Source organism: Jaculus jaculus, chromosome 7, assembly GCF_020740685.1.
Source record: "Jaculus jaculus isolate mJacJac1 chromosome 7, mJacJac1.mat.Y.cur, whole genome shotgun sequence".
NCBI classification, from domain to species: Eukaryota; Metazoa; Chordata; class Mammalia; order Rodentia; family Dipodidae; genus Jaculus; species Jaculus jaculus.
The window spans coordinates 12,763,321-12,790,623 of NC_059108.1; the positions used below are offsets into that span (position 1 = coordinate 12,763,321).

Genomic DNA, 27,303 nt, shown 5'->3' on the forward strand with positions numbered 1-27,303 from the left:
CAACATTGTATTGTCACTCCTTCCACCCACTAGGAATTCAAGCAGTAAAAGGACATGCTCTCAGAACACAGAATATTTGGGCTGTTATATACCTTCTCAAAAAGTTTCAGATTCCCTTCTCTTCTTTCTCTTTGCCGGCTATAAGAGACGTCAGTGGCTTCTGGGTCCTGTGGCTGGTCAGGCCTGAGATCTAGGTTCCTGGATGGAGGCTCTCAGGGAAGCCACCCACGACAAGGCAGTGCAGGACAATGTGCTTCCGGCGTCCTCTTTCCCTAAGCCCTGCTTGTCTTGGCAGGTTGCACTCAACCATGGTCCAGTCACTTTGGTGACTAGTTAAAAGAAAGGGGCTGGAGAGATGGCTCAGTGGTTAAGACACTTTTCTGCAAAGCCTAAGGACCTAGGTCTGATTCCCCAGGACCCACATAAAGCCAGATGCACAAAGTGGTGCATGCATCTGGAGTTCGTTTGCAGTGGCTGGAGGCCCTGGCGCACCCATTCTCTCTCTGTATCTGCCTCTCTCTCTCTCTCTCTCTCTCAAAATAAGTAAGTAAAGTAAAATAAATATGTTTAAAAAAGAAAGGGCTGGAGAGATGGCTCAGTAGTTAAGGCACTTGCCTGCAAAGCCTAATGACCAGGGCTCCATTCTGCAGTACCCACGTAAAGCCAGATGCATAAAGTGGCACATGCATCTGGAGTTTGGCAAGAGGCCCTGGCACGCCCATTCTCTCTCTCATTCTCTGTAAGCAAATAAATAAATAACTAAATAAAAATAATAAGTGAAAGAAAGAAAGAAAGAAAGAAAGAGAAAAAGAGGAGGAGGAGGAACAGGAGACGCTGTATGACTGTGAAGCAGACTTTAGAAATTTTATTGATGAAATCCAGACTGCAGGCCACCACTTCCCCTTCCTGCTCAGCGAGGGTGTAGTCCTGGAGCCAGACCAGTTCCCTCGGACGAGGAGCCTGAAGCAAGTCAAGCATGGATCAAGAGACCGTGGGCAACGTTGTGCTGTTGGCCATTGTAACCCTTGTCAGCGTGGTGCAGAATGGTAAGGGAAGCTTTTCCTCCGGGGAGGAGCACAGGGGGCCTTTGGCTCAGTGGATGTTTGGAAGCCAGGCTTACGCAGTTACGTGTGCGCACAGACACTTGTCTCGCCTCTGTTCACTTCCTTTAACCTGAATCGATGAAGGTGCCTGCCTTCCTGGGGGAGGTCTGGGTTTGCCTCCTCCTGATCTCTCTGTCACTTTAATGGTGATGATAGGTCACGTCTGCAGAGAAAAGGCAGCAAGTTGAAGGGCTGGTGCAAAAAGCTGCCTGAAGTGTCTGGTATCAGCATTTTAATTATTAATGAATATGAGCGGGGAAGGGGGAAGGCAAGGAGCCCAGGGAGGACGTACGAGATGCATATTCATTCAGATATTGAGCTGAACTAACTAATTCGTCTGCTGTGTGGCTGGGAAGACATGTCACCTGTCCTCTTAAGAAAGAGAAAAGAGGGGCTGGTGAGATGGCTCAGCAGTTAAGGCGTTTGCTTACAAAGCCTGATGATCCGGGTTCGATTCTCCAGTGTCCACATAAAGCCAGATGCAAGTGGCACATGCATCTGGAGTTCGTGGGTAGCAGCTGGTGGTCCTGCTGTGCCCATTCTCTCGGTCTGTCTCTCTTCCCTCTAGCTCTTGGTGCTTGCAAAGAAATAAATTTATTTAAAATATTTTAAAATATTTAAAAAATATAAAATATAAACATTTTAAAAAATGTTACAAAAAGGAAAAGAGAACAAAAAGTGAATTTGAGAGCTATAAAGGGGAAATGACTTTATCATGATTTTATTTTAGTATCCTTTTCTTCTGATGAAACCTTTTTTTTTTTGTAATATTTGCTTTTATTCTAGCACTACATTTCTTTATGATGCTGGATACAGTAACCAGGGCATTGCACATGCTAAACAAGTGTTCTCTCACTGCCTTCTATACCTCCTGTTCTGCCTGCAGCGTATAGTTTGTGACACGTGTTCTATCTATGTATCTATCTATGTATCTATGTATCTATGTATGTATGTATGTATGTATGTATGTATGTATCTATCTATCTATCTATCTATCTATCTATCTATCTATCTATCTATCATCTATGAATGAATAATTAGAAATGTTCTTTTTGCAGTTTCATTAACCCCATTTTCAGTTATAAAACCAAACAGGACACCGAGCTCTGCAAATGGCAGAGCTGTGTTAAATGTCACCAAAAAGTTTTGAACTAGGTCTTTCTCAGGCTTTTTTTTATGAGAACACTGGTGGCTTTGTGTTTTAGAGTTTACCTAGAGAAATTAGGAAAGTAATTATTAAGGACAGCTGCTGTGCCTCCATGGTAATTCCTGAATATTCACATAGTATCGCCCTTCAGAACGTGGTGTACTGAATCACCTTGGAATATTTTGATATCTGTGCCCATCTTGAGTGTGGACAGATGCCAGAAATTTCTCCTGCTGGGCAGAAAGCAAAGCCTTCCCTTGGCCTCCCAACTTTGCATACTCTAAGCATGTTTCCGATGTGAAACTACAATGTATAGTTTTCAGGCCCAACTGTCTCCATATTAGATGGCTCACAGTGGAGCTCAGGGCGAGGACCTATTTGGACTACCCCTCCTTCAAACCATTGCTATGTCAGGCAGGGCTCTCTTGCCTTGGTAAATTGACAGGATGGGGTACAAATCCAGCCTCCCCACAGCTGTGGAAACCTTGTTTCGCAGGGCTTGTAGGCAGGGCTGGCCCCAAGATTGCCTTAGGTCTTTCAGGAGCAAGGGACAGCGGGAAGCCTGCAGGGACCCTCCAGAGGGGCAGTGCTTGCTTGGCTCTGGACAGTCTTCTCTTCCTTCACCCCCCTCGTACCCTCAGTGTGCCCGATGGGCAGCAGGGGACAGGGGACTGGTGCTCTTTCTTCTGCCGGTGCAGTTGGGACTGGACTCAGGTTGGGAAGTTCAAGTTCATTTTCACCAGCTCCTTCTCAGGTTCCCCGTTGTGAGGACAGTCTTTCCTCCTCTCCTAGCTGAGACAGAGGGAGATCTGGTTTTTCTCAGAGAAGCCTAGCAAATTCCGAGGATGCTTGAAGTGAGCGATACGATTTTTAATTATTGTTACTTTTGAATTTATTTTATTTATTTCTGTGCAAGGGGAGAGAGGATGGGGGATGGGTACACCAAGGCCTCCTTTCACTGCTAATGAACTCCAGATGCATATCCCACTTTGTGCATCCAGTTTTTTTTTTAAATTTTTTATTTATTTATTTGAGAGCGAAAGACAGATAGAGGGAGAGAGAGAGAATGGGCGCGCCAAGGCTTCCAGCCTCTGCAAACAAACTCCAGACACGTGTGCCCCCTTGTGCATCTGGCTAACGTGGGACCTGGGGAACCGAGCCTCGAACCAGGGTCCTTAGGCTTCACAGGCAAGCGCTTAACCGCTAAGCCATTTCTCCAGCCCTGTCCATCCAGTTTTATGTGGGTACTTGGGAATTAGACCCTAGTCAGCAGGTTTTGTAGGCAAGCATCTTAACCACTGAGCCATCTCTCAAGCCTGACCTCAAGAGAGAGAGGGAGGAGCGAGAGAATGGGCACTCCAGGGCCTTCAGCCGCTGCAAATGAACTCCAGATGCATGCGGTACCTTGGGCATCTGGTTTATGTGGGTCCTGGGGAATCAAACCTGTGTCCTTTGGCTTTGTAGGCAAATCACTAAACTGTCTCACCGCACTAATAATTAGCCCCACTAATTGTTTTTGACAGATGGGATAAAGTCTTCCTCTGTAGAGCATCTGGGAGGGGAGGTGCAGTTATACATGGCCAAATGCCCAAGTCTTCACAACAGACCCTAAAGTCCCTGATGCCTCACAGACCATGTAAGATAACAGCAGGGCATGGTGAGTCCCATCAGGTGATATGTATGATGGAGTCTCCTTGGCTGGGGACATAGGATGGATCAGCAGAGGCCTTTGCTGTTCGGCCCGTGACTTTCACAGTCAGCAAATGACCAGGTTGTGCTAGAGGAACATCATTGTCCTTCCCTCCCCAGTCCTCTGGAGGCCACTAGAACAATGTGGGGTCAGACTAACTACACAGGACATATGCTCGGGGAAGGGAGTGTCTACTGCCTGTGGAAAGCTCTAGAAGGCTTCTTATTTTTTATTTATTTACTTATTTAATTTTTTTGGTTTTTCGAGGTAGGTCTCATTCAAGCCCAGGTTGACCTGGAATTCACTCTGTAGTCTCAGGGTGGCCTCAAACTCACGGCGATCCTCCTACCTCTGCCTCCCAAGTGCTGGGATTAAAGGCGTGTGCCACCACACCCGAATTTAGAAGGCTTCTTGCAAACTGTGCAGTGGCTTTGCACAAACTGTGTCCTCCTCTTTTTTTTAAAAAAATATTTAATTATTTTTATTAATTAGTTTTGTATTCAGCAAATACAGTCAGTTTGGTACCATTATTAGGCTCATCCGTGACTTACTCCCTCCCCTTGGCCCCTCCTTGTTGAGGTATATGGGTCGTGCATTCTGGAGTTAGCCCACAGTTATGGGTAGGATACATGTCTCTGCATATCATGACCCAACATGTGGCTCTGACAGTCTTTCTGCCCCCTCTTCCGCAAGATTTTCCTGAGCCATGTTGGGTTCATTTTTGGTCTGCTTCAGTGATGAGGTATTGGGGGCCTCTGGGTCTCTGGCTCTCTGATTTGGTAGGAGTTGATTTTTCTCTGTGTTGATCTCCTTCACCCTTGTGCTGATATCCAGTTCACCAGGAAAACAGCACCCTTGCTTGTTTCACCAATTTTTCTTAGTTTCAGCTGGCTGTGTCCTCCTCTTATGGAAGATGATGAGCTCAGGTGAGGCTAAGATTATCTGTCAGATGGCTGGAGATATGTCTTAGCAGTTAAGGCACTTGCCTGTAAAGTCTAAGGACACAGGTTCAATTCCCCAGTACCCATGTAAGCCAGATGCACAAGGTGGTGAATGTGTCTGTTCATAGTGGCTAAAGATCCTGGAAGACATGCTTGTTTTTCTCTCTCTATATATATATGCCTCTTTTTCTCTAATTAAAAATTATCTATGAAGACTTTCTGTAACTGTGGAATAGGCCTGTTTGGGACAAGATGAGCTGTGAGGTAAGTCCTCTGTAACTGTGAGATTTTAGGCAAACTCTAAGGTCTAGATATAGGCCCAATCTCTCTTTGCACTTAAAAAATAATTCATATATATATATATATATATATATATATATATATATATATATATATATATGGCTTTATATAAGGCAAGATATATATATGGAGAGAGAGAGAGAGAGAGACAGGCAGACACAGAGGGAGAGAGAATGGATGCACCAGGGCTTACAGCCACTGCAAATGAACTCCAGATACATGCACCACCACCCTGTGTATCTGGCCTATGTGGGTACTGGGGAGTCAAACCTGGGTCCCGAGGCCTCACAGGTAAGCACCTTAACTGCTAAGCTATCTCTTCATCCCATCTCTTTGCCATTTTGTACTTTCTGCCCTCCGTGCCAACATGCCATTCTGAAACCTTCCTGTTATTTAAAAAACAAATCTGTGTTGTTACCAGGCATTGAGCACTCTGCCTATGTTGAGACAATAAGGTTTCATACCACACGTGACCTTGGCTGCACGTTCTCAGCACATCCTGTGAGCCTGGTTTTATGAGGATGGACACCACCCAACTTTCCTGGTACAACTTCCTCCTCTGCCTTCAAATGTTCTTTAGTCATCAACTCTTTGAACTTATGGTCATCTTCCAATTTTTATATTTTATTTTTATTTATTTGACAGAGGGAGAGGGAGAAAGAGAGAGAGAGAGAATGGGCACACCAGGGCCTCCAGCTACTGCAAACGAACTCCAGATGTATGTGCCCCCTTGTGCATCTGGCTAACATGGGTCCTGGGGAATCGAACCTGGGTCCTCTGGCTTTAACCACCTTAACCACTAAGCAATCCCTCTAGACCTCGTCTTTCAATTTTTGCCTGTAGATTTGGCAGAACAGAGCAAGCTGAAAAAACTACACCCAAACCATCAAAGTTGTTTTTATCCAGGGAGTATAGATATCTGTGCATCCATTGGCCACTTTCTCCTGCTGAGATGCCAATAGCTTTCAGGTGACCCAGAAAAACAGAGAGATGGTCTTTGACTTCAGATGGTTTCTCTTGTAATTTTTCAGCTTTATTATGGTGCAAAAAGGGCACCCACATAACCATTTTGCTTTCCACGTTCAGTATGATAAGGCAATAAATTATGTGAAATATTCCCTAGTCCTGCACTATAGACCTGGTGTTAGATGGCTTTGTTTAACCGTAGGCTAATGGAAGTGTTCTGAGCATAGTTAAGGTGGTTCAGGCTAAGCTTTGACATTTAGCAGGTTAAGTGGATTAAATGGATTTTTGACTTAGGATATTTTCTATTTACAATGAGTTTATTGAGGAAGCAACCCCAACCAAAAGTAGAAGGGCATCTGTATTTGGAGGAGAAAGTGATTTTTGTTTTTCCTTTACAGAAAACCAAACTAATGAGAATTGGGGGGAAGAAGGCAAGTGGGGGAGGGGAGCTCTGGGTAGAGTGACAGTGGAGGAAGGTCATCTTCCGGTAAGAGAGCTGTTCCCACATCCTGTGTAATGTTCCGGGCTGGGCATGGTGGTGCACGCCTTTAATCCCAGCACTCAGGAGGCAGAAGTAGGAGGATCTCCATGAGTTCGAGGCCACCCTGAGACTACATAGTGAATTCCAGGTCAGCGCCTGGGCAAGAGTGAGACCCTACCTCGAAAAACCAAAAAGAAAGAAAGAAAGAAAAGAGAGCTGTTCCCACAGCCCGTGTAATGTCAGGAGAAGGTGGGAAGAGCATGTCTCTGTCCCACTCCTCCTGTAAATCTCTTCTAAGCAAGAGGGTAGGCTGCAGTGACCCTGCCGGGCCAGGGTTTGTGAACACTGAGCTCAGGAGAGACTTAGAACTGCCATTGTCTCTGCTGTTTCCACCCCAGAACACACTCTCCCGAGGAAGCTCACAGGTAACAAGGATGGAAGGCTGACCTCCGACACACCCAAATCACAAGCCCTTGAGCTTGGCCATTCTTATCCTTATGGCCATTGAGAGCTAACTTTGTGTCAAGCAAGGGCCCCACGTTATGTAGCATTACCTTATCTGTTCAAGCCAGGCATGGTGGCTCGCACCTTTAATCCCAGCATTTGGGAGGCAGAAGTAGGAGGATCGCCAAGAGTTCGAGACCACCCTGAGACTACATAGTGAGTTCCAGGTCAGCCTGGGCTAGAGTGAGACCCTACCTCAAAACCAAAAAATAAAAAACAAATCCTTATCTGTTCAGTGTACCCTGTGTAGACATGTCAAATAGACTATTATTTATCCATATTTTCCTGATAAGCAAATGATTCATGGGGATGTCAGACACTGGTTGAAATCATCATGCCAATGGTGGTGAAGTGTCTGACTCTAGAGAATGGTCGCTTGAGTCATGAACACTGTCTAAACCCACCATTCAGCATTTATTACTCAGGAAGTCTTTTCTTTTTGAAACTTAATTATTTATGTGCAGGCATAGAGAGACAGAGAGAAGAGAGGGAGAGGAGAAAGGGGAGAATGGGTACCCCAGAATGTCTTGCTGCTGCAAACCAATACCAGATGCATGTGCCACTTTGTGCATCTGGCTTTATGTGGGTGCTGGGGGAATCAAACCCAGACCATTAGACTTTGCAGGCAAATGCCTTAACCGCTGAGCCATCTTTCTAGCCCAGGAAGTCATTTCTTATGTTTAGCTGAGGTCTACTGCCCCATATCTTTTTTTTTTTTTTTTTTTTTTTGAGGTAGGGGCTCACTCTAGCCCAGGCTGACCTGGGATTCACTATGTGGTTTCAGGATGGTCTTGAACTCACGGTGATCTTCCTACCTCTGCCTCCCGAGTGCTGGGATTGAAGGCGTGCGCCACCACACCCAGCATGCCCCATATCTTTATCCAGTAGTGTGCTGTTGCTTAGAAAAGCTTGGGCTGTTCACTGCTCCTAGGTTTACACCATCAACTGTAATATCTCTCTGGTAACATATGGCTTGTCATATAGTTTGATTTGAAGATTTTTTTTTTAATCGCTGAACCAACCCTTTTCTGCTTCTTTTTATTTTATTTTATTTTTTGTGGTACGGTCTCACTTAGCCTAGGCTGTCCTGGAATTCACTATGTAGTCTCAGGGTAGCCTCGAACTCTCGGAGATCCTCCTACCTCTGGAATCAAAGGCGTGCACCACCACACCCAGCTCTTTTTTTTTTTAAAATTATTTATTTATTTATTTATTTGAAAGCAACAGACACAGAGAGAAAGACAGAGGGAGAGAGAGAGAATGGGTGCGCCAGGGCTTCCAGCCACTGCAAACGAACTCCAGATGTGTGCGCCCCCTTGTGCATCTGGCTAATGTGGGACCTGGGGAACCGAGCCTCGAACCGGGGTCCTTAGGCTTCACAGGCAAGCGCTTAACCACTAAGCCATCTCTCCAGCCCTCTTTTTCTTTTTAAAATGAAGATATGTCTCCTATGCAGGAAAACTGCTCCTGACACCCAGAAACCAGTTCTATAAACATGGTCTATGGACAAGCTACTCCTTTGAGGACTTGTGTCTATTGCACATCTGCCTTGCATGAATTTGGTGACTAAAACCTCATGTGATTTTTAGAGGACTCCTGGTTTCCTCACCTGAGTAGAACGGGCGACGGCCTCCATTGGTGGCTGTTACAGGCATTGCAGGAAGTCACAGGTTCAGGGGTGGCCAGTGGTCCACGGGCAGAGAATTTGGAGAAATTTTGCAGCCATACTGTGTGTCTCTGCCTCCCTTTTCTCTCACTAGTTTTGGTGTAATCTTAACCATTAGCCAAGATCATTGGGTTCATGGTCTTTGCACGCATAGTTTCTGGAATCTACCAGAGGATTATAAGAGGTTGCAAGTGTGCCCTGAGGAATACGTGTGGACAGCCAACTCTTTGAAGTTGAGCGCACAATGGAAGGAGAGGTCCACCCTCATGAACCACAGACTGAAGAGGGCTTGCTCGTGTTTGGTTTTGTGAGTAAGAAAGACATGCAGGTGTTTCTAGGGTGAAGAGAATGAGGGTTCCAGGAGTGGGGACAGCAGTGATGACACAAAGACGTGACAAGGGTCACGGATCTGGGTGTAGATTGCTGACAGGGGGTTCAGCCTTGGGAGAAAGGAAGGAGTTTGCTTTCCCAACCACAGAGGGGAGGAAGAATGGCAGAACGGCCAGTAGAGAAAAGCATGGCCAAGTTGTATCATCGGTCAAGGAAATGGTCCCTGAGGTTCTATTTCTTTCTTTCTTTATTTGATGGAGGGAAAGATGGAGAGAAAGAGAGAGAGAGGAGAGAAGAGAAGAGAATGGGTATGCCAAGGCTTCCAGCCACTGCAAACGAACTCCAACAGTAGAACTCCAAACACATGTACCACCTTGTGCATCTGGCTTACGTGGGTCCTGGGGAATCGAACCTGGGTGCTTTGGCGTTGCAGGCAAGCGCCTTAACCACTAATCCATCCCTCCAGCCCTCCCCTGACAGTCTCAACACCAGTCCTGTTTCCATGTTCAGAGGCTAGGGGTGCTATCTTGGATTCTGGAAGGAAAATTACCAGAATTTTCTTGTTATACTTGCTGTTAAGTCGAGACATTCAGAGCAGAGACTTATTACACCTGACGGAATTCTGCAGGGGCGCGAGCCAGAGGAGAGACACATCGTCCTACCCTTGGTGGGGTTGGGGTTCCCAGCACAGTGGCTTTGAGAGTTACTCCACCTCCGCGAGCAGGAGTCTCCTTGTCTTCAGAGCCAGACAGCACTGCTCTTTCCAGAGCTCACCTGTGGGAACATGGGTCAGGTCCCCACTAGAACTCCTGGGGTGTGGCTGAGCTCTCCTTTTACAAGCTGGCCCTTTGCAGATGCTCAGAATGGGGATTTTTTGAGGAGACTAACATGAAAGTGGTGAACATGAACCAAATCACATTTTACCCTTTTTTTTTTTTAAAAAAAAAAATCCTTTTGAGGCAAGCCCAATGCACTGGCCTTTTTGTACTAAAGAGAGAGAGAGAGAGAGAGAGAGAGAGAGAGAGAGAGAGAGAGAGAGAGAGAGAATTGGTGCCAGGGCCTCCAGCCACTGTAATTGAACCCCAGAGCTTGCACATGCTTTACCTTGTGCGTCTGGCTTATATGGGATATAGGGGACTCAAACGTGGGTACCTAGACTTTACAGGCAAGCACCTTAACCACTAAACCGTCTCTCCAGCCTGTGATGTAATCCCTTTCCGCTCTTTCGATGGGAGTGGAGAATAAAATAGGAGAGGGGACAGCACTCTCATTACCCCGTCCCCTGCCCTGCAGTCTCGTGTCACAGCCCCTCCACACCCACAGACGGTTTCCTACTCCGCTCCTATGTCATTTCTGTCCTGGGTCCGACCTTACTACGCACTGGTCACCCTACAGACTCAACAGCCTTTTGCCTGTGGGTAACCCCTTGTTGCTGTCTTCACCTGGCACCCACCAACGTCATAGCTATTCCACCAGATGCAACGGCCACTTCTGGCTGATGAGCTCCTTTGAGCCCTGTCTCAGGCATTGCTTTTTTTTTTTAAATTTGTTTTTATTTTATTTTCAAGGTAGGGTCTCACTCTAGCCCAGGCTGACGTGGAATTCACTCTGTAGTCTCAGGGTGGCCTCGAACTCACAGAGATCCTCCTACCTCTGCCTCCCGAGTGCTGGGATTAAAGGCGTGCGCCACCACACCCAGCTAGGCATCGCTTTTTCCTTGAGCAGCCTGGATCCTCTTATTATTATTATTATTATTATTATTTTTCTGTTTCCCCACAGCTCCACACTGTATGATTGTACATTGTTTGCTTGTTTACTGGGCATGACTTGTTTCCTCCTCTTCTACTACCCTTGTTACAGTGAGACCGAGCTCTCTGGGCCAAGGACCTTGGTCTGTTTTGTTTGCATGCAGTTGTCTAGCTTATGACCATGGATTACAGACGTATGTCGCAGAAACAATGGTCTACCACACCTCTTGATTTAGTCTCATTGTTTTCCTGGGTGCTGATCTCTGGCTCACTCCATCACCTGGTCTACGCTAGACATGCTGTAGCGCAGACGGACAGTCCTTGCCTTGCATGAGCTACTCCACTTGAGTTGAAACTCCCCCATCACGCCCTGCTCCCTTTACCCAAATTGTACATTCCTGCTTATTCAACAGTTTATTTATTTATTTACATTTATCGATAGCTTCCATAATTGTAGACAATATCCCATGGTAATTCCCTCCCTCCCCCACTTTCCCCTTTGAAACTCCATTCTCCATCATATCCCCTCCCCGTCTCAATCAGTCAGTCTCCCTTTTATTTTGATGTCATGATCTTTTCTTCCTATTAGGATGGTCTTGTGTAGGTAGTGTTAGGTATTGTGAGGTCACAGATATCCAGACCATTTTGTGTCTGGGGGGAGCATGTTGTAAGGAGTCCTACCCTTCTTTTGGCTCTTACATTCCTTCCGCCACTGGACCCTGAGCCTTGGAAGGTGTGATAGCGATATTTCAGTGCTGAGCACTCCTCTGTCACTTCTTCTCAGCACCATGGTGCCTTTGGAGTCATCCCAAGGTCACTGCCATCTGAAAAGAGAAGCATCTCTAACCAAAAGTGAGAGTAGCATTAATATATGGGTATTAACATTAAGAGAAGTGCTTACTGGGCAGTTTGGTGAGTATAGTATATACATTTAGCCAGACACCAGCAGATGTTACACCTCTAGGGCTCATGACTATCCCTTGTTGTAGGTTTTCAGTATCAGGGATGTATTCTCTCCCATGGAGTGGGCCTCCAGTCCAATTAGAGAGCAGTTGGTTTTCCCCATAACAGATATGCCACTATTGTACCTGTTGGCTCCTTTGGCCTGGCTAGCCAAATTTAAGGCTTGCTGTTGAATATCTTCACTGGTGATTTCTCTCTCTCCCATTGAACAGCATGCAGCATGGCTTTTTCCAGCTTTCTGTCATCTACATAGAGGAGGTTTTCAGCTCAGCTCCAGCAGGATTTCTCAGTGCAATATATTTTTTTTTATTTTGAGAGAGAGAGAGAGAGAGAGAGAGAGATAGAGAGAGAGAGAGAGGGAGAGAATGGGCATACCAGGACCTCTAGGCACTGCAAACAAACTGCAGATCCATGCACTACCTTGTGCATCTGGCTTACATGGGTACTGGGCAATTGAATCTGGGTCCTTTGGCTTCGCAGGCAAACACCTTAACTGCTAAGCCATCTTTCCAGTCCTGGACTTTTTTTTTTTTTCATTTTTAAAATATTTTATTTATTTATTTGAGAGAGAGAGTCGGGGGGCGGGGAGAGAATGGGTGCACCAGGGCCTCTAGGCATGGCACACAAACTCGACACATGCTCCACTTTGTGCAGCTGGCTTATGAGGGTACTGGGGAATGGAACCTGGGTCCTTAGACTTTGTGGACAAATGCCTTCACTGCTAAGCAATCTCTCTAGCTCTTGTTCATCAGAATTTTAAAAAAATATTTTTGAGAGAGAGAGAAAGGGCATGTCAGGGCCTCCTGCATTACGAACAAACTCCAGATATGTATGCTACTTTGTGCATCTGGCTTTACATGGGTACTGGGGAATCGAACCCAGACAATCAGGCTTTTCAAGCAAGCACCTTTAATTGTTGAACCTTATCCCCCATCCTGTTCATCAGATTTTTAAAAATATATATTATTGATTTATTTGAAAGCAGAGAGAGAGAGATAGAGAAAAGAGAGGCAGACAGAATGGGCACAACAGGGCCTCTAGCCACTGCATACAAACTCCTGATGTGAGCACTGCTTTCCTCGCCTGGCTTTCTGTGGTCCCTGGAGAACTGAACCTGGGTTGTTTGGCTCTGTAGGCAAGTACCCTCACCGCTGAACAATCTCTTCAGCCCTACTGGTCAGATTTTTATCTTAAGTGTCATTTTCTCTAGAAATCCCTTTGTGACCCAAAGGGCAGATTAAGGTACTGGCTTTGGCCTTTCATAGCCCAGTGTGTTCAATCTCATCTTGGCTCGACTCACTCTACTATCCTTGGCCAGCTATACCCTTACAGTGAAAGATCCTTAGCTCAGGGCGCCCCTTATTCATACTGCATTCCAACACCACACCCAGAGATTAGGAGAGGGCAAGCAGATGAATACTGTTTTTTTTTTTTTTTTTTTTTTTTTTTTTTTTGCCAAGTGACATTTGAGGCAAGAAGGATGTGTAGGGATGCTTGGACATCAAGTAAAGTGATCATGTTTTACTATTCAAGCAAAACAAAGAACTGACCTCTAGAATATTCTGAACCAAATGCAAACCTTCCCTTTGGCAGGATTCTTTGCCCACAAAGTGGAACACGAAAGCAAGATGCAGAATGGACGGAGCTTCCAGAGGACCGGAACCTTCGCCTTTGAGCGGGTCTACACTGCCAAGTGAGTCCCAAAGCCTGATGGTGCTGGCATGGGGTGATGGGGTGAAGCCTAACTCCAGGGGCACACATCTGTCTTTTGCCCCTGCCCCCACCTTAAAGGGCTCAGGAGGTGTGGGAGGTGGGATTCCCTGAAGGCTGGACTTCACTTGGGAGGCCTTCGGATGCCCTTCCTCATCTTCTAGCATTAGAGGAAGGAAGTGGGACTTGGGGGAAGGGGAGGTGTGGTCTCCATGCACCAGAAACATCATGCCTACCATTCAGTACCAGAGCTGACCAGCTTCCTGTGGGTGTTGGAGGCTTACAACCAAACCAGGGCAGCACACACAAATGAAACCTTCCACTCACCCATCCTTGCTCAGCTCAGTGGCAGTCTGGAGGGGATGCCAGTTTCATAATTTGTGGTCCCCTTGAGTAACCAGGGGAGAACAGAAAGGCCAGGGCATTGGGCAACAAGCTGCCCTGCTCAAGTCTTTGACTTCTGAATAGAGACGCTATTGGGAAACATCTGGACAGCTTCGAGAAGAGCGTCGTGGGGGCCTATTTGGGATGCAAATCTGAAAGGTGGTTATTCAAACACGTGATTTTCCTTTATGCAGAATGTATTTAAATAGAGGACCAGCCAAGGGCGCGTCCCAGCTTCTCCCACGTCCCCTGCCCTCGGGCCTGTCAGAAAAGATGGCCCCGTGCTGGGCTGTGGGGTTAGCCAGGGAGCTGGTCTTCAGTTCCACCCCAAGGTGACTTTGATGTCTTCTCAGCTCCTTCCAGAAAAAAGAAAAAAAAAAAAAGTCTTGGCCACCCAAGCAAAGGATGCTTAGAAGGACAAGAATATCAGAAGCAAAGTGAGGAAGGGGATTCTCAGGGTCAGGGCAGGAGGCTCTGAGGCTACTTCAAAATCCATGTGAGGATGTGGGGTACCACTCAGTCATCAGTGGTTCTTGGGGTTTAAGCCAGCTTTTGGACTGTGTATGGGATGGACCTCATGAACATGACTTCTCTCCACTCCCTTTCCTGGTGTAGATACCACAGACTCTTTCTGTGAGATGTAGGTGGGGAGGAAATCCTCCGTTGTGACATCCCTGTTGGTCTCCCTCTTACATTGCTGTGTCTTATCTGGATCCCTCACAGACACATTAGCAGCACTGCCCCATGTTTATTTCCAGACTCCTTGCCCTCCCTAGGCCCTTAGCTCTTTCAGGCCACTGGTGATCACTCAGACAGCTGCAGAGCATCCCTTAGAGCTCTTCCCCTCCATCCACCCACCTGCTTGAGCCCAACTCCTCCACGGGAGGCACCCCTGTTAGGGCTATTTTAGCAGTCACATCTTAAGGAGGTCTTGTGTTGAAATACCCACGGGGAGATTTATATCCTAACATGTGGGCTTTTGGTGCATTAATTCTCAGACTCAGTTTAAGAGATTAAAAGAGATGATTTAAAATATATTATAGTCAAGGAGAGCAGAGACTGTATGTAGGTTCCATCATTGGTTTGCACCATTCTCTCTCTCTCTGTGTGTGTGTGTGTGTGTGTGTGTGTGTGTGTATGTGTGTGTAAAAGAGCCCCTCAGACAATGTGTGAGAAATGCAAGCAAGGTATTTTTGGTAAGTAGTGTGGACAAAACCTCTCTAAAATTGAATCCAAAGAAAACCATCGGTTTGAATGAGCAGCGTCCTTCTGTCCAGATGGCTACATTCCCACAGTGAGAGCGAGTTCTAATGGGCCCTTCAGCTCATCCACTGGGGAGAAGTGACAGTGGAGTTACCCTGTACCAGCTTAGAAATTACGTTTCCAGTAGGCTGGCCATGCACAGACATGAGCAGGCTGAGTGGGCTGCCCTAATTCTCTTCTTTTTTCTGTTATTTTGTTTTTCTCCCCTCCTGTCTGCTCCCTTATTCCCTCCCTTCTTTACTTCTCATTCTTTAAATATATATATATATATGTATGTATATATATATATAATTTTATTTTATTTATTTATTTGAGAGAGAGGCAGAGAGAGAGAGAGAGAGAGAGAGAGAGAGTAAGAGAATGGGCACGCCAGGGCCTCCAGCCACTGCAAACGAACTCCAGATGCATGTGCCACCTTGTACATCTGGCTTATGTGAGTCCTGGAGAATTGAACTGGGAAACTCTGGCTTTGCAAGCAAACACCTTAGCTGCTAAATCTTCTCTCCAGCCTTTTATTTCTCTTTCTACTTTTTGTTTGTTTTCTATGTAGGGTATCACTCTAGCCCAGGCTGACCTGGAACTCACTCTGTAGTCTGCAGTCTGTAGGCTGGCTTTGAACTAACAGTAATTCTGCTACCTCTGCCTCCTGAGTGCTGGGATTAAAGGCATGCACCACTCTATCCTTCCTCTTTCTTGAAACAGGATCTCATTCATGTTGCTCAGGCTGGCCACAGACTTGAAATGTAGTTGAAGATGACCTTGGACTTCTGGAAATTTGGATTCTCCTGAGATTACAGGCATGTGCCACCTTGCCCAGTTGAATGCAGTTCTGGGGATGGCGCTCAAGGCTTCATGCGTGCCTGGCAAGCAGTTTACCAAATGAGCTACACCCACAGCCTATCATTTCTTTTCTGTTCCCTTAAAAAACTTTGTACTGACCATTTTTGTACATACATATAATGTATTTTGATCGCAATTCTCTCCCATTACCTTTTCTTGTTTGCCTCCTGGAGCCCTTCCACTGAACCCTTTCTTCTTTCCAATAGTTCCTCTTCTACCTTTTTTTTTCTTTCTGTTGTTCACTACTATCCATGACAGAATGTTGATGGCTCAATATTGTGCAGGTCCTAACAACAGTCACTGTGAGATCAAGAATGCAACAGCTGCTCATGTCCAGAGGACATGGTCCCAAAGCACTCCTCCCCTTCCTCTGGGCTGTTCTGTCCTTTCTGCCTTCTCTTCCGGTGTTCTCAGCCTTTTCTTCTAGTATTCTCAGAGCCTTGGTGGTTTCAATACCAATCTCTCTCTCTGTTTTGAAAGTCTTGCTATGTAGTTCAGCCTGGAACTCAAACTTGTGATTCTCCTGCCACTGCCAGCCCCACTGCTGGGATTACAGGTGTGTGCCACCATGCCCAGCATTGCCCGTCTCATTTCTGTCACTTCTCCCGGGGAGTGAGACAGCTCTCGGTCTAAGATCCCAGTGTGCTTACACCTCACCTCCGCTGGCTGCCCGCCTGCAAAATGCAGAAGTGGCCGGTGGCTGTGGCTGTGGCTGTGGCTGAGCTGCCTTGCTTGGGAGGCTGGTTTGGAAACTGCAGTTGTGCAGATGTCCCAGAGATAATAGGTGTGAGGAGAGGAGCGGGTGGTTGCGTTTGGGGGCACCAGTGCCCAGTTTTCAAAATTCATATGTCTTTACCATTCAACCTTCTTGAGAAGGGAAGAAGGAGGAGGAGAAGAAATTGAGAAAGAGAGAGAGAGAGAGAGGGAGAGAGAGGGGGAGGGAGGGAGGGAGGGAGGAAGTAAAGGGGCAGGGAGGACAATTTTCTGTAAGATCAAGATTGCTCAGACATTGCTGTAGCTCTGTCACCAAGACCACTTCCTCCCTGGCCAACAACTCTCTCTCTCCCTCTCTCTCTGGCATACAAAAGGGGCTGCGGATTCAGACAGCAGGCTACCGCATGCTGGCAAAAGCCAGAGGTGACCAGGCTGCTTGCCTGTGCCAGGAGACTAACAGGAAGAGAATTCCATGCTATTCTGGTAGCTAGTGATCCCAGCACCAGCTTGTCCAGGCCCCCCCCCCCCCAAAGAACCAAGAAGAGGTACAGGTGGCCTGTGTGCATGCAGGAAGACCAGTGCGCACCCACATTTAATTTTCTTATCTAAAATATGAGAAATGAAGATGCACCAATATTAATAGATTGACAGTTCTGAGTGAGCTATACATAGCATACACATAAATATGTCTGTCATAAGTTTATGTGGTCCACACTTTGGTTGATGAGCTATCGGATCATGGATGTTTCAAGACCCTGGCTAGGAAGGAGAAATAACATGAAGGATAAATGATATTTACTGGTGGGGGCTGGAGAGATGGCCTAGTGGTTAAGGCCTGCAATGCCAAAGGACCTTGGTTCAACTCTCCAGGACCCACGTAAGCCAGATGCACAAGGTGGTGCATGCATCTGGAGTTCGTTTGCAGTGGCTGGAGGCCCTGGTGCACCCATTCTCTCTCTCTCTTTCCCTCTCTCAAATAAATAAATAAAAATAAAGTATCTTTAATAATGATATTTACGGGCTGGAGAGATGGCTTAGCAGTTAAGCGCTTGCCTGTGAAGCCTAAGGACCCCGGTTCGAGGCTCGGTTCCCCAGGTCCCACGTTAGCCAGATGCACAAGGGGGCGCACGCATCTGGAGTTCATTTGCAGAGGTTGGAAGCCCTGGCATGCCCATTCTCTCTCTCTCCCTCTATCTGTCTTTCTCTCTGTGTCTGTCGCTCTCAAATAAATAAATAAATTTAAAAAAATGATATTTACTGGTGGATTGGAAAGGTGGATGCATATTATTTTTGCACAGACGGTGGCTGTGGATGGAAACAGAGCGCTTGACATTCTGCGGAGGTGGCTTCCCAGACATCCCAGCCAGCACAGCCCATCAGAGCTGACAGCCTTGATTAATGACCTGTCCCACCACCAGTCTTCTGCCGGGGCTTCGCTGAGTCAAGGATTGAGAGATAAAATGAGCTGGGCCTTGACTCTGCTCACACGTGCAGAATGTAGTTCAGGGCTTTGGCCCCGCAGGACAAGCACAGCACTTCCAGCTGAGATCAAAGTTTGATTCTTTTGGAGAAAGAAAGCTTGGTTAGCTGATGGAGGATTCCTCCCCGTGAGCACCCGGTGCACAGGCTGCAGACGGGAGATGGGTGTCTGGAGAGGTGTCATCCTGCAATGTGTTCTGTGGATTCAAGTGTGTGGTTGTTAGCGAGTGTTACAGTGAGGACCAAGTTCTTCCTAGTGACTTTTGAGAACCTCTGATGTACTATGGGGCAGTTTGGTTCTTGTTTCCCTAAGAGAGGAATGGCTTTGATATTCACAAATGTTTCCTTTCCCTTTCATTTTTTTCTTCCTCGCAGAACACATTTTCATTCATTTATTTATTTGCAAGCAGAGGAAGACAGAGAGAGGAGAGACAGACCAAGAGGATGGGTGCGCCGGGCACTTCAGCTGCTGCAAACAAACTCCAGCCACATGCGCCCCTTAGTGCATCTGGCTTTGCGTGCATACTGGGGAATCGAACCTGAGTTGTTAGGCTTTGCAGGAAGCGCTTTAACTGCTGAACCATCTCTCCAGCTCCCACGGCACATTTTGAGCAATGCCACCCTAATGTCATGTTTCCCTTGCATCTTTCGGCATCTTCTGCAGACTCTCCTCCTTCAAGTAATACAGACTTAGACAATTTTTCAAAGGCAGTGTATCTACAATGATCCTATTCATTAGTGTTGATACTATTATTAGCTGTTATTCATGTATTTTCTTTTCAAAACCAATAATATTAAACATAATTAATATTTATAATAATTAATATTAAAACATAATATTAATGTTTCTCTGGTGTATTCCTAAAGGTGGAACCCCCCCAAAAAAAGATAGCCCAAGATCCTTTCTCCATAAAGATTGTAGGACATCAATTTGTTGTAGTGTGAATGACTGTTAAGATTAGATCAACTGAGAAGCTCCAGTTTAGATGTCAAAATGAGAGTCGAAATGCATGTATGAGTCCTGTTTCGATTAAACACACACACACACACACACACAGAGAGAGAGAGAGAGAGAGAGAGAGAGAGAGACAAAACTCTTCAAAAAGAAAATCCAGAACAACAACGATATGTCGCTAGGAAAGGTGACTTCAAATAGGTTAAGAGCATAGACATTGCATCAACAGTAGCTGCTATTTATAGAATGTTTCCTATGAGCCACACAGTGCATTATCTCATTCTATTCTCACAACAGTCTAGGGGGAAAATTCATAATGTTTCCCTTCATGTTCGCAGAAGAGCAAAATGGGGCTCCGTTGAGTACAGGAAATGTCAATAAGTTGTGCCAGCCCTGGCATTGGGTCCATGCTGTGAGACCCACACAGGCAGCCGTGGAGTGCCTGGGCCTCAGCCCAGCAGCCCCCCGCATGCAGGGACACGGTTGCTTACAGCCTTGCAAGGCTGGCAGAGTGAGGGCCATGGAACCTTGAATCTTCTGGAAATGTAGACAAAAAGCCCATTCTCTGACAGTTGGGAGAATTTCATTCAGTTACAGACAGAACATGCTTTATTAAGAAATACAACGGGGGCTGGAGAGAGGGCTTAGCGGCTAAAGGCGCTTACTTGCAAAGCCTAAGAACTCCTGTTCGAATCTCCAGGTCCCATATAGATGCAGAGATGCAAGGGCAATGTCATACATGTGCATAGGGGGCCACATGCATCTGGAGTTTTTGTCCACAGCAGCTGAAGGCCATGGTGTACCCATTCTCTTTCTCTGCGTCTTTCTTTCTCAAAATAAATTTTAAAAAATTGAAAAAAAAAAAAAAAGAAACATGGTGGGAAGGGAGAGATGGCTTAGTGATTAAGGCGCTTGCCTGCAAAGCCTAAGGACCCAGGTTTGATTCCTCAGGACCCGCATAAGCCAGATGCACAAGGTAGCACATATTTCTGGAATTTGCAGTGGCTGGAAGCCCTGATACATCCATTCTATCTGCCTCTTTCATTCGCTCTCTCAAATAAATAAATAAAATATTTTTTAAAAAATAAACAAAATGACTAAAGTAACAGGAGGGGCAACTGAAAGCCTCATCTAGCCAAATCCCCACCACTTCTCTCAAAAGATCAGGTTTCTGGGCTGGAGAGATGGGATTGCTTAGTGGTTAAGGCCCTTGCCTGCAAAGCCGAAGGACCCAGGTTCAATTCCCCAGGACCCACCTAAGCCAGATGCACAGGGTGGCGCACGCATCTGGAGTTCGTTTGCAGTGGCTGGATGTCCTGGTGTGCCCATTCTCTCTCTTTCTCTCTACCTGCCTCTCCCCTCCAATAAATAAATAAAAATAAAATATTAAAAAACGATGAGGTTTCTGCACATCAAGGCTTTCCTCATTGTGTCACTCAGACAAAAATCACTGCTTGAACATAAGTGACACTCCCAGAAACAAGAGAATGAGGCATGAGCACGGAGGAAGACTTGTTATTAATAATGTTTGCAAGCTATTAGGTCACAGATTTTTATAGCCCATCTGATAGAGTCTATTACTCAACCAACCAAAACCGAAGTTTTTCTCAAGTTTTCTCAAGCTGGGAAATGAACCACATTGTCCCAGTCCTCCGAGGCTGCAGTTCTGTGGCTCTCCTGGTCTGTGAGGACAGAGTGAGGTGCTACAGTTGTCACCACGGAGCTGTTTGATTTGCTAAGTGTGGCACTCCACACAGAGAGTGTGTGAAGAAGGCCTCTTGCCCTTTGGATTTGACTATGTCCTCTAGATCTGTGAAACTTATGGGGACCAGGAGCACCCCATAAGACCAGCAGGTCTCTCCTTTTCATCTTTTTTTTTTTTAATTTTAGAGAGAGAGAATTGGTGCACAAGGGCCTCAGCCACTGAAATCCAACTCCAGACACCTGCGCCACCTAGTGGGCACATGTGACCTTGCGCTAGAGTCACCTTTGTGCTTCTGGCTTATGTGGGATCTGGAGAGTCGAACATGGATCTGTAGGCTTTGCAGACAAGTGCCTTAACTGCTAAGCCATCTCTCCAGCCCTGTTTTGTTCTTTTGTTAATTTTATTTGTTTATTTATTTGAGAGCAACAGACAGAGAGAGGAAGAAGCAGAGAGAGAGAGAGAGTGAGCGAGCGAAAGAGTGAATGGGCACTCCAGGGCCTCCAGCCACAGCAAACAAACTCCAGATGCATGCGCCACCTTTGTGCATCTGGCTTACATGGGTCCTAGGGAATTGAGCCTCAAACCCATTCCTTAGGCTTCACAGGCAAGTGTTTAACCACTAAGCCATCTCTCCAGCCCCTCCAGCCCTGTTTTCTAAAAAGTGTTTTTATTTATTTATGAGCAGAGAGAGAGAGAGACAGAGAGAGACAGAGGGAGAGAGGAAAGGATAGGGAAAGGGGAGAGGGGGTTAACATACCAGGGGCTCCTGCCACTGCAAATTAACTCCAGACACATGCACCACTTTGTACATCTAACTTTATGTGGGTACCAGGGATTTGAACCCCAGGCTGTCAGGCCTTCCATGCGAGTGCTTTGAACTGCTGAGCCATCTCTCCAGCCCCCATCTGGTTTTTGGTTGTGCCTTTCTCCCAGGACAGGAGACATGGGTTTGTCACGTATGATATTCACAGACTTCCCTAGAGCGGGCTTCTTGACCATTGGAATGGCACGAGGGTTCCTGTGCTAGGCAAGGGCAGCCTGGCCTCTCTGCACTGTCTGGATCAAGTACTGGCCAGTCCACAGGTATTAGCTTTGCTTTGCTGTATCAAAGATACCAGACACAGGCTGCTTATGAAGTAAAGAGAGTTCATTTTCTTTCTTTTTTTTTTAATATTTTCTTTTTATTTATTTATTTGACAGAGAAAGAGAGAGAGAGAGAGAGAGAGAGAGAGAGAGAGAGAGAGAATATGGATGCACCAGGGCCTCCAGCCACTGTAAACAAACTCCAGACACATGTGCCTCCTTGTGCATCTGGCTAATGTGGGTTCTGGGGAATTGAACCTGGGTCCTTCAGCTTTGCAGGCAAACACCTTAACTGCTAAGCCCTCCCTCCAGCCCTCATTTTCTTTCTTTCTTTTTTTTTTTTTTTTGGTTTTTCGAGGTAGGGTCTCACTCTGGTCCAGGCTGACCTGGAATTCACTAAGTAGTCTCAGGGCGGCCTTGAACTCTTGGTGATCCTCCTACCTCTGCCTCCCAAGTGCTGGGATTGAAGGCATGCACCACCACGCCCAGCTTCATTTTCTTTTTTTAAAATATATCATATTATATTTATTTGAGAGAGAGAGAGAGAGAGAGAGAGAGAGAGAGAATGAGAGCCAGGTCCTCTAGCCCCTGCAAGCAAATTCCAGATGCATGTGCCACCTTGTGGGTCCTGGGAAATTGAACCTGGGTCCTTTGGCTTTGCAGGCAAGTGTCTTAACAGCTAAGCCATCTCTCCAGCCCTTCTTGTGGTTCATGGTGCTGAATGTTCAGGCCCAAAGTATGGGTGTGTGGGAGGGAGAGGACATTATAATAAGTGTGTGTATTAGTTTAATGATTCATATCTCCAGCCAGTTGAGCAGGAGCTGTCAGTAATGACTTTGTTTGTGGCTACCTATTCCATGTGGTCTCCAAAGGAATAGAGTCGTTTTGTGCAGTCGCGGGCTTGTAGGGAGCTTGAAGGCAGTAAAGGGCATGGGTATCAGCATCAGTGTGGTGCCTGGCACAGACTGATGGCATTCATGGGGGATGAGGACTATACCTGGCATATGGTGATCGCATAGTCAGCAAGCCTTTCTCATACCAGCTTTTGTGAATGGATCTTGGCTTCTTTTTGAAATATTTTGTTTTTTTATTTTACTTATTTGAGAGAGAGGGAGAGAATGGGCGCACTAGGGCCTCCAGCCACTGTAGATGAACTTCAGACAGATGCACCACCCTGCGAATCTGGCTTACATGGGTAATGGGGAATCGAACCTGGATCCTTAGGCTTTGCAGGCAAGCATCTTAACTACTAATCCATCTCTCTAGCCTGAACCTGGGTTTCCTTAATGCTTAAAGATCACTTTCTTTCTCTACCTGTTTTCTGCTGATTCGTGTCTGACACAAAATTTACCTGAGTGGAGCATTGTTTCCTTCCTTTCTTCGTTTCTTCCTTCCTTTTTTTCTTTTCCTTTTTCTTGGTTTTCAAGCTAGAGTCTCACTGTAGCCCAGGCTGTCCTGGAATCCACTATGTAGTCTCAGGGTGGCCTCGAACTCAGGGCGACCCTCCTACCTCTGCCTCCCGAGCGCTGGGATTAAAGGCGTGCGCCACCGCACCCAGCAAATGGAGCTTTTTAAACCCTGACAGCCCCCGTTGTCTGCATTTGCTTTCCTTTCAATTCCAAGAAGCACATGGGCTTGGCCAGAAACCCGGCCAAAGCGAATACATCAAGAAACCCCGTCTCTGGGCCGCTTTCCCCCAAGAGTGCGGCTAATGGACGCTGAGCGAGCGTCTGTCTGTCACCGGCGTCTGCTGCTGGCTGATGCCTCTTACTTACAGTTTAGATAGAAGGGCAATGGTGGAGAGATGTGTGGCCCTTTGCACTACGGTCATCACGAACTTGGGATTTCAAGTCATTTCACAGAGCCCATTGCAGTGCTTCACGTGTTTCCTGGTCTCTTTCCTCTACAGCCAGAACTGTGTAGACGCGTACCCCACTTTTCTCGCGGTACTCTGGACGGCGGGGCTACTTTGCAGCCAAGGTAACTGTGACTTTGCTTCCCGGGTTCTTTGTTCTGGAATGTGCGGCTCGAGGGGACGATCAGAAAAAAAAAAAAAAAAAAAAAGGCAGGCATTTGATTGAAAAGCCTTGACCTGCTCTCTGCCTCCCACGCACGAAGCCCTGGAGAGATGAGAGCCCCCGGAGTCTGCGTTGGGGGGCACGCTCCGTGCTCCAGCAGCCCCGCGTGATAATGCATTGCTAATGCTTGCTCTCTGGTGGCTGGTTGAGAGCTGCTGCGCTGACAAGGTTGGTTTAAGGCTAAATGTGACTCCCCGAATCCTTAAGCAGTGTTAGCTCAGATACAAGGGCATTATAAATGAGAGCGCCTGAGGGATCTATTCTGGGATTGCTGTTGCTGGCTCTTCTGCTAATAAGCTCCTCGCATGGTGGGGCTACAGTCTCCTTGGGTGGGTGAGTTGGGGGGGGGCACGTATCTGTAGAGTCAGGTTGGAGCCCAGGTCCCTAGTCTACCCTGGATTATAAACTGCCCATGGTCTTGACAAGTTTGGAAGAGCAGGTTAACTCCCGAAGTTGATTTAAAATTAAGTGGAGGGCTGAGGGGTGCCTTAATGGTTAAGGCGCTCGCCTGCAAAACCTAAGGCCCCAGGCTCGATTCCCCAGGACCCATGTTAGCCAGATGCACAAGGGGGCGCATGCATCTGGAGTTCGTTTGCAGTGGCTGGAGGCCCTGGCGCACCTATTCTCTCTGTCTGCCCCTCTGTTTTTCTTTCTCTCTCTCAAAAATAAATAAACATTAGAAAACCTTTTAAAAAAAGATTTATTTTTATTTATGAGAGAGAGAAAGTGAGAATGGGCATGCCAGGGCCTCCAGCCACTGCAAATGAACAGACACATGTGCCCTCTGTGCCGCTATCTGGCTGAAGTGGGTCCTGGAGAATCGAATCTGGGTCCTTAGGCTTCGTAGGCATGTGCCTTAACTGCTAAGCCATCTCCCCAACCCTAAAAAAAGAACAAAAACCCCTCAACTTTTAGAATCAAGTGGAAAGTAGAAACACACACACACAGTCTTGGCCATGATGGGCATTTGGTGGTGACTTGATGTGAACTGACCAGCTATTGTTGCCCAGCAGGTCCCTTGTGAAAAGGCAGTCCTCTGACACACTATTGCTTTCTGATCTTTTCCCCACTCAGGATATTAGTTCCCCTGCTGCCCTTGAGGACACTTTGGTTCAAGGAGACAAAGTCACTTGTTCAAAGTTATTCAACCAGTAAGCCATGGGGCAGGATCAGAGCCCAGGTCTTTCAGTTCTAAATTCTGGATTTCCCTCAAGCATCCTCTTCCTTGATTCATTTAGAGACTAAGTACACTTTGAACAGCTGCCACATGCCAAGCCCTGGGCCTGGATTAAATAACACAGAGATGGAATGAAATACATACAGACTACCAGGATGGACTGTGGGAAGCAGGCGGGTGGGTATGCTGCTGCCAAGAGTGAGACCTCCTCGTAGCGCAGCCGAGCCCTCTGAGGAAGCACTGAACACCTTCCTTTGGTGTCTGGAAGACTGTCAGGAAACTCACCATTTATCTTTCATCTTCTTTCTTGAGTGAAATAAGAAAGATGTTTGGCGTTACTTGAAAAGTCAAGTCCAACAACACTCATACTAGGAATTATGGCTTCTTTTATGTCAAGATGATCCTTGATCTCTATTAATCTGCAGCAGCTCTAGTTCGGGAAACACAAAGGGAGTTTGAAGATAAGTTTCAGAGCCCTGGAAATGTATGTCTCCTGTCAAAACAAACGTTAGCATTGCCAGGGCTCAAATTCTGGTTGAGTATTGTCAGTTTTAATAAATACAGTAGATTATAGAGGCTCTTTTTTTGGCTTTTAAAAATATTTTAAAAATTTATTTATTTATTTATTTGAAAGTGACAGAGAAAGAGGCAGGTAGAGAGAGAAAATGGGTGCATCAAGGCCTCCAGCCACTGGAAACGAACTCCAGAAGCGTGCGCCCCCTTGTGCATCTGGCTAATGTGGGTCCTGGGGAATCAAGCCTCAAACCGGGGTCCTTAAGCTTCACAGGCAAGTGCTTAACCACTAAGCCATCTCTCCAGCCCTAAAATTTTTTTTTTAAATCTTTATTCTAGAAAGATAGACAGAGCAACACATACACACACACACACACACACACACAGAGAGAGAGAGAGAGAGAGAGAGAGAATGGAGAATGGATTGCCAGGGCTTCTAGCCACTACAAACTGCAGATGCATGGGCCACCATGTGCATCTGGTTTACGTGGGATCTGGAGAATCAAACCTGGGTCCTTAGGCTTCATAGGCAAGTGCCTTAACTGCTAAGCCATCCCTCCAGCCCCCAACCCCTCTCTTAATGGGACATTAATATGTATGTAACCCAGTTGGACCACAAACTCATGATCTTCCTGCCTCAGCCTCCTGAGTGTTGCGACCACAGCTGTGTACCACCACACCAAGTTGTTGCTTTTAGCTTTTCTCAGGCCAAGTTTCCTCACTGCAAAAGAGGACCATTGTCCACCAAGTTATGTTCCTACAATGAAGAAAGGAGATGAAGTGCATGAAGCTCCTGACATATTCTTGCTAAGCATCAGACTAAAGCCTTATAACCATTAATGTCTTGAGTGTTTATGACCCACAGACATGTTACTTTAGTGTGGTTCAACTTAAGTTATATTATTGATGCTGCTGCTGGTGGTGATAAAGTGTGAGCATCAGAACAACTTTAAAAAAATTACTTTATTTTTATTTATTTGAGAGACAGAGTGAGAAAGAGAGAGAGAGTGAGTGTGATAGGGCCTCTAGCCGCTGCAAATGAATTCCAGGTACATGTGCCACCATGTGCATCTGATGGCTTATATGGGTACTGAGGAATTGAACCTGAGTCCTTAGGCTTTGCAGGCAAGTACTTTAACTGCTAAGTCAGCTCTCCAGTCCCAGAACAACTTTTTCTTTTAATTTTTATTTATTTGAGAGCAACACACAGAGAGAAATAGGCATAGAAGGGGAAGGGAGAGAGACAGAGACAGAATGGAAGTATCAGGGCCTCTAGCCACTGCACACAAACTCCAGACACATGTGCCATCTTGTGCATCTGGCTTACGTGGGACCTGGGGAATTGAACCTGGGTCCTTTGGCTTTTCAGGTATGTGCCTTAACTGCTAAGCCATCTCTCCAGCCCTTGTTAAATACTTTTGCAAGTCTGTATAGGTTAGGCGTGATCTCAGGCACAGAAGTAATCTGGGAAAAGCCAGTTGTCCCCATGGACCTTTTGGCCTTATCATTGAGTTCCTCTTTTCCCAGTAGAGACAGAAAAGTACTCCAACCAGCAGGTGGCTT

At 46.4% G+C, this 27,303-nt stretch overlaps 1 protein-coding gene across 2 annotated transcripts in view; it reads left to right on the forward strand.

The window, feature by feature from the left end:
* The first annotated feature begins 932 nt into the window (after positions 1-932).
* LOC101604847 (arachidonate 5-lipoxygenase activating protein) overlaps positions 933-27,303 on the forward strand; it is a 42,557-nt gene continuing 16,186 nt past the window's right edge. The window contains exons 1-3 of one of the 2 annotated variants that reach the window (XM_004659987.3): positions 933-1,046; positions 13,433-13,532; positions 23,882-23,952. In XM_004659987.3, the coding sequence (XP_004660044.1) occupies positions 977-1,046; positions 13,433-13,532; positions 23,882-23,952 (241 nt within the window). In that variant the 5' untranslated portion in view covers positions 933-976. The remainder of the gene's footprint in view (positions 1,047-13,432; positions 13,533-23,881; positions 23,953-27,303) is intronic. The other variant, XM_045155080.1, reaches the window with a different exon arrangement.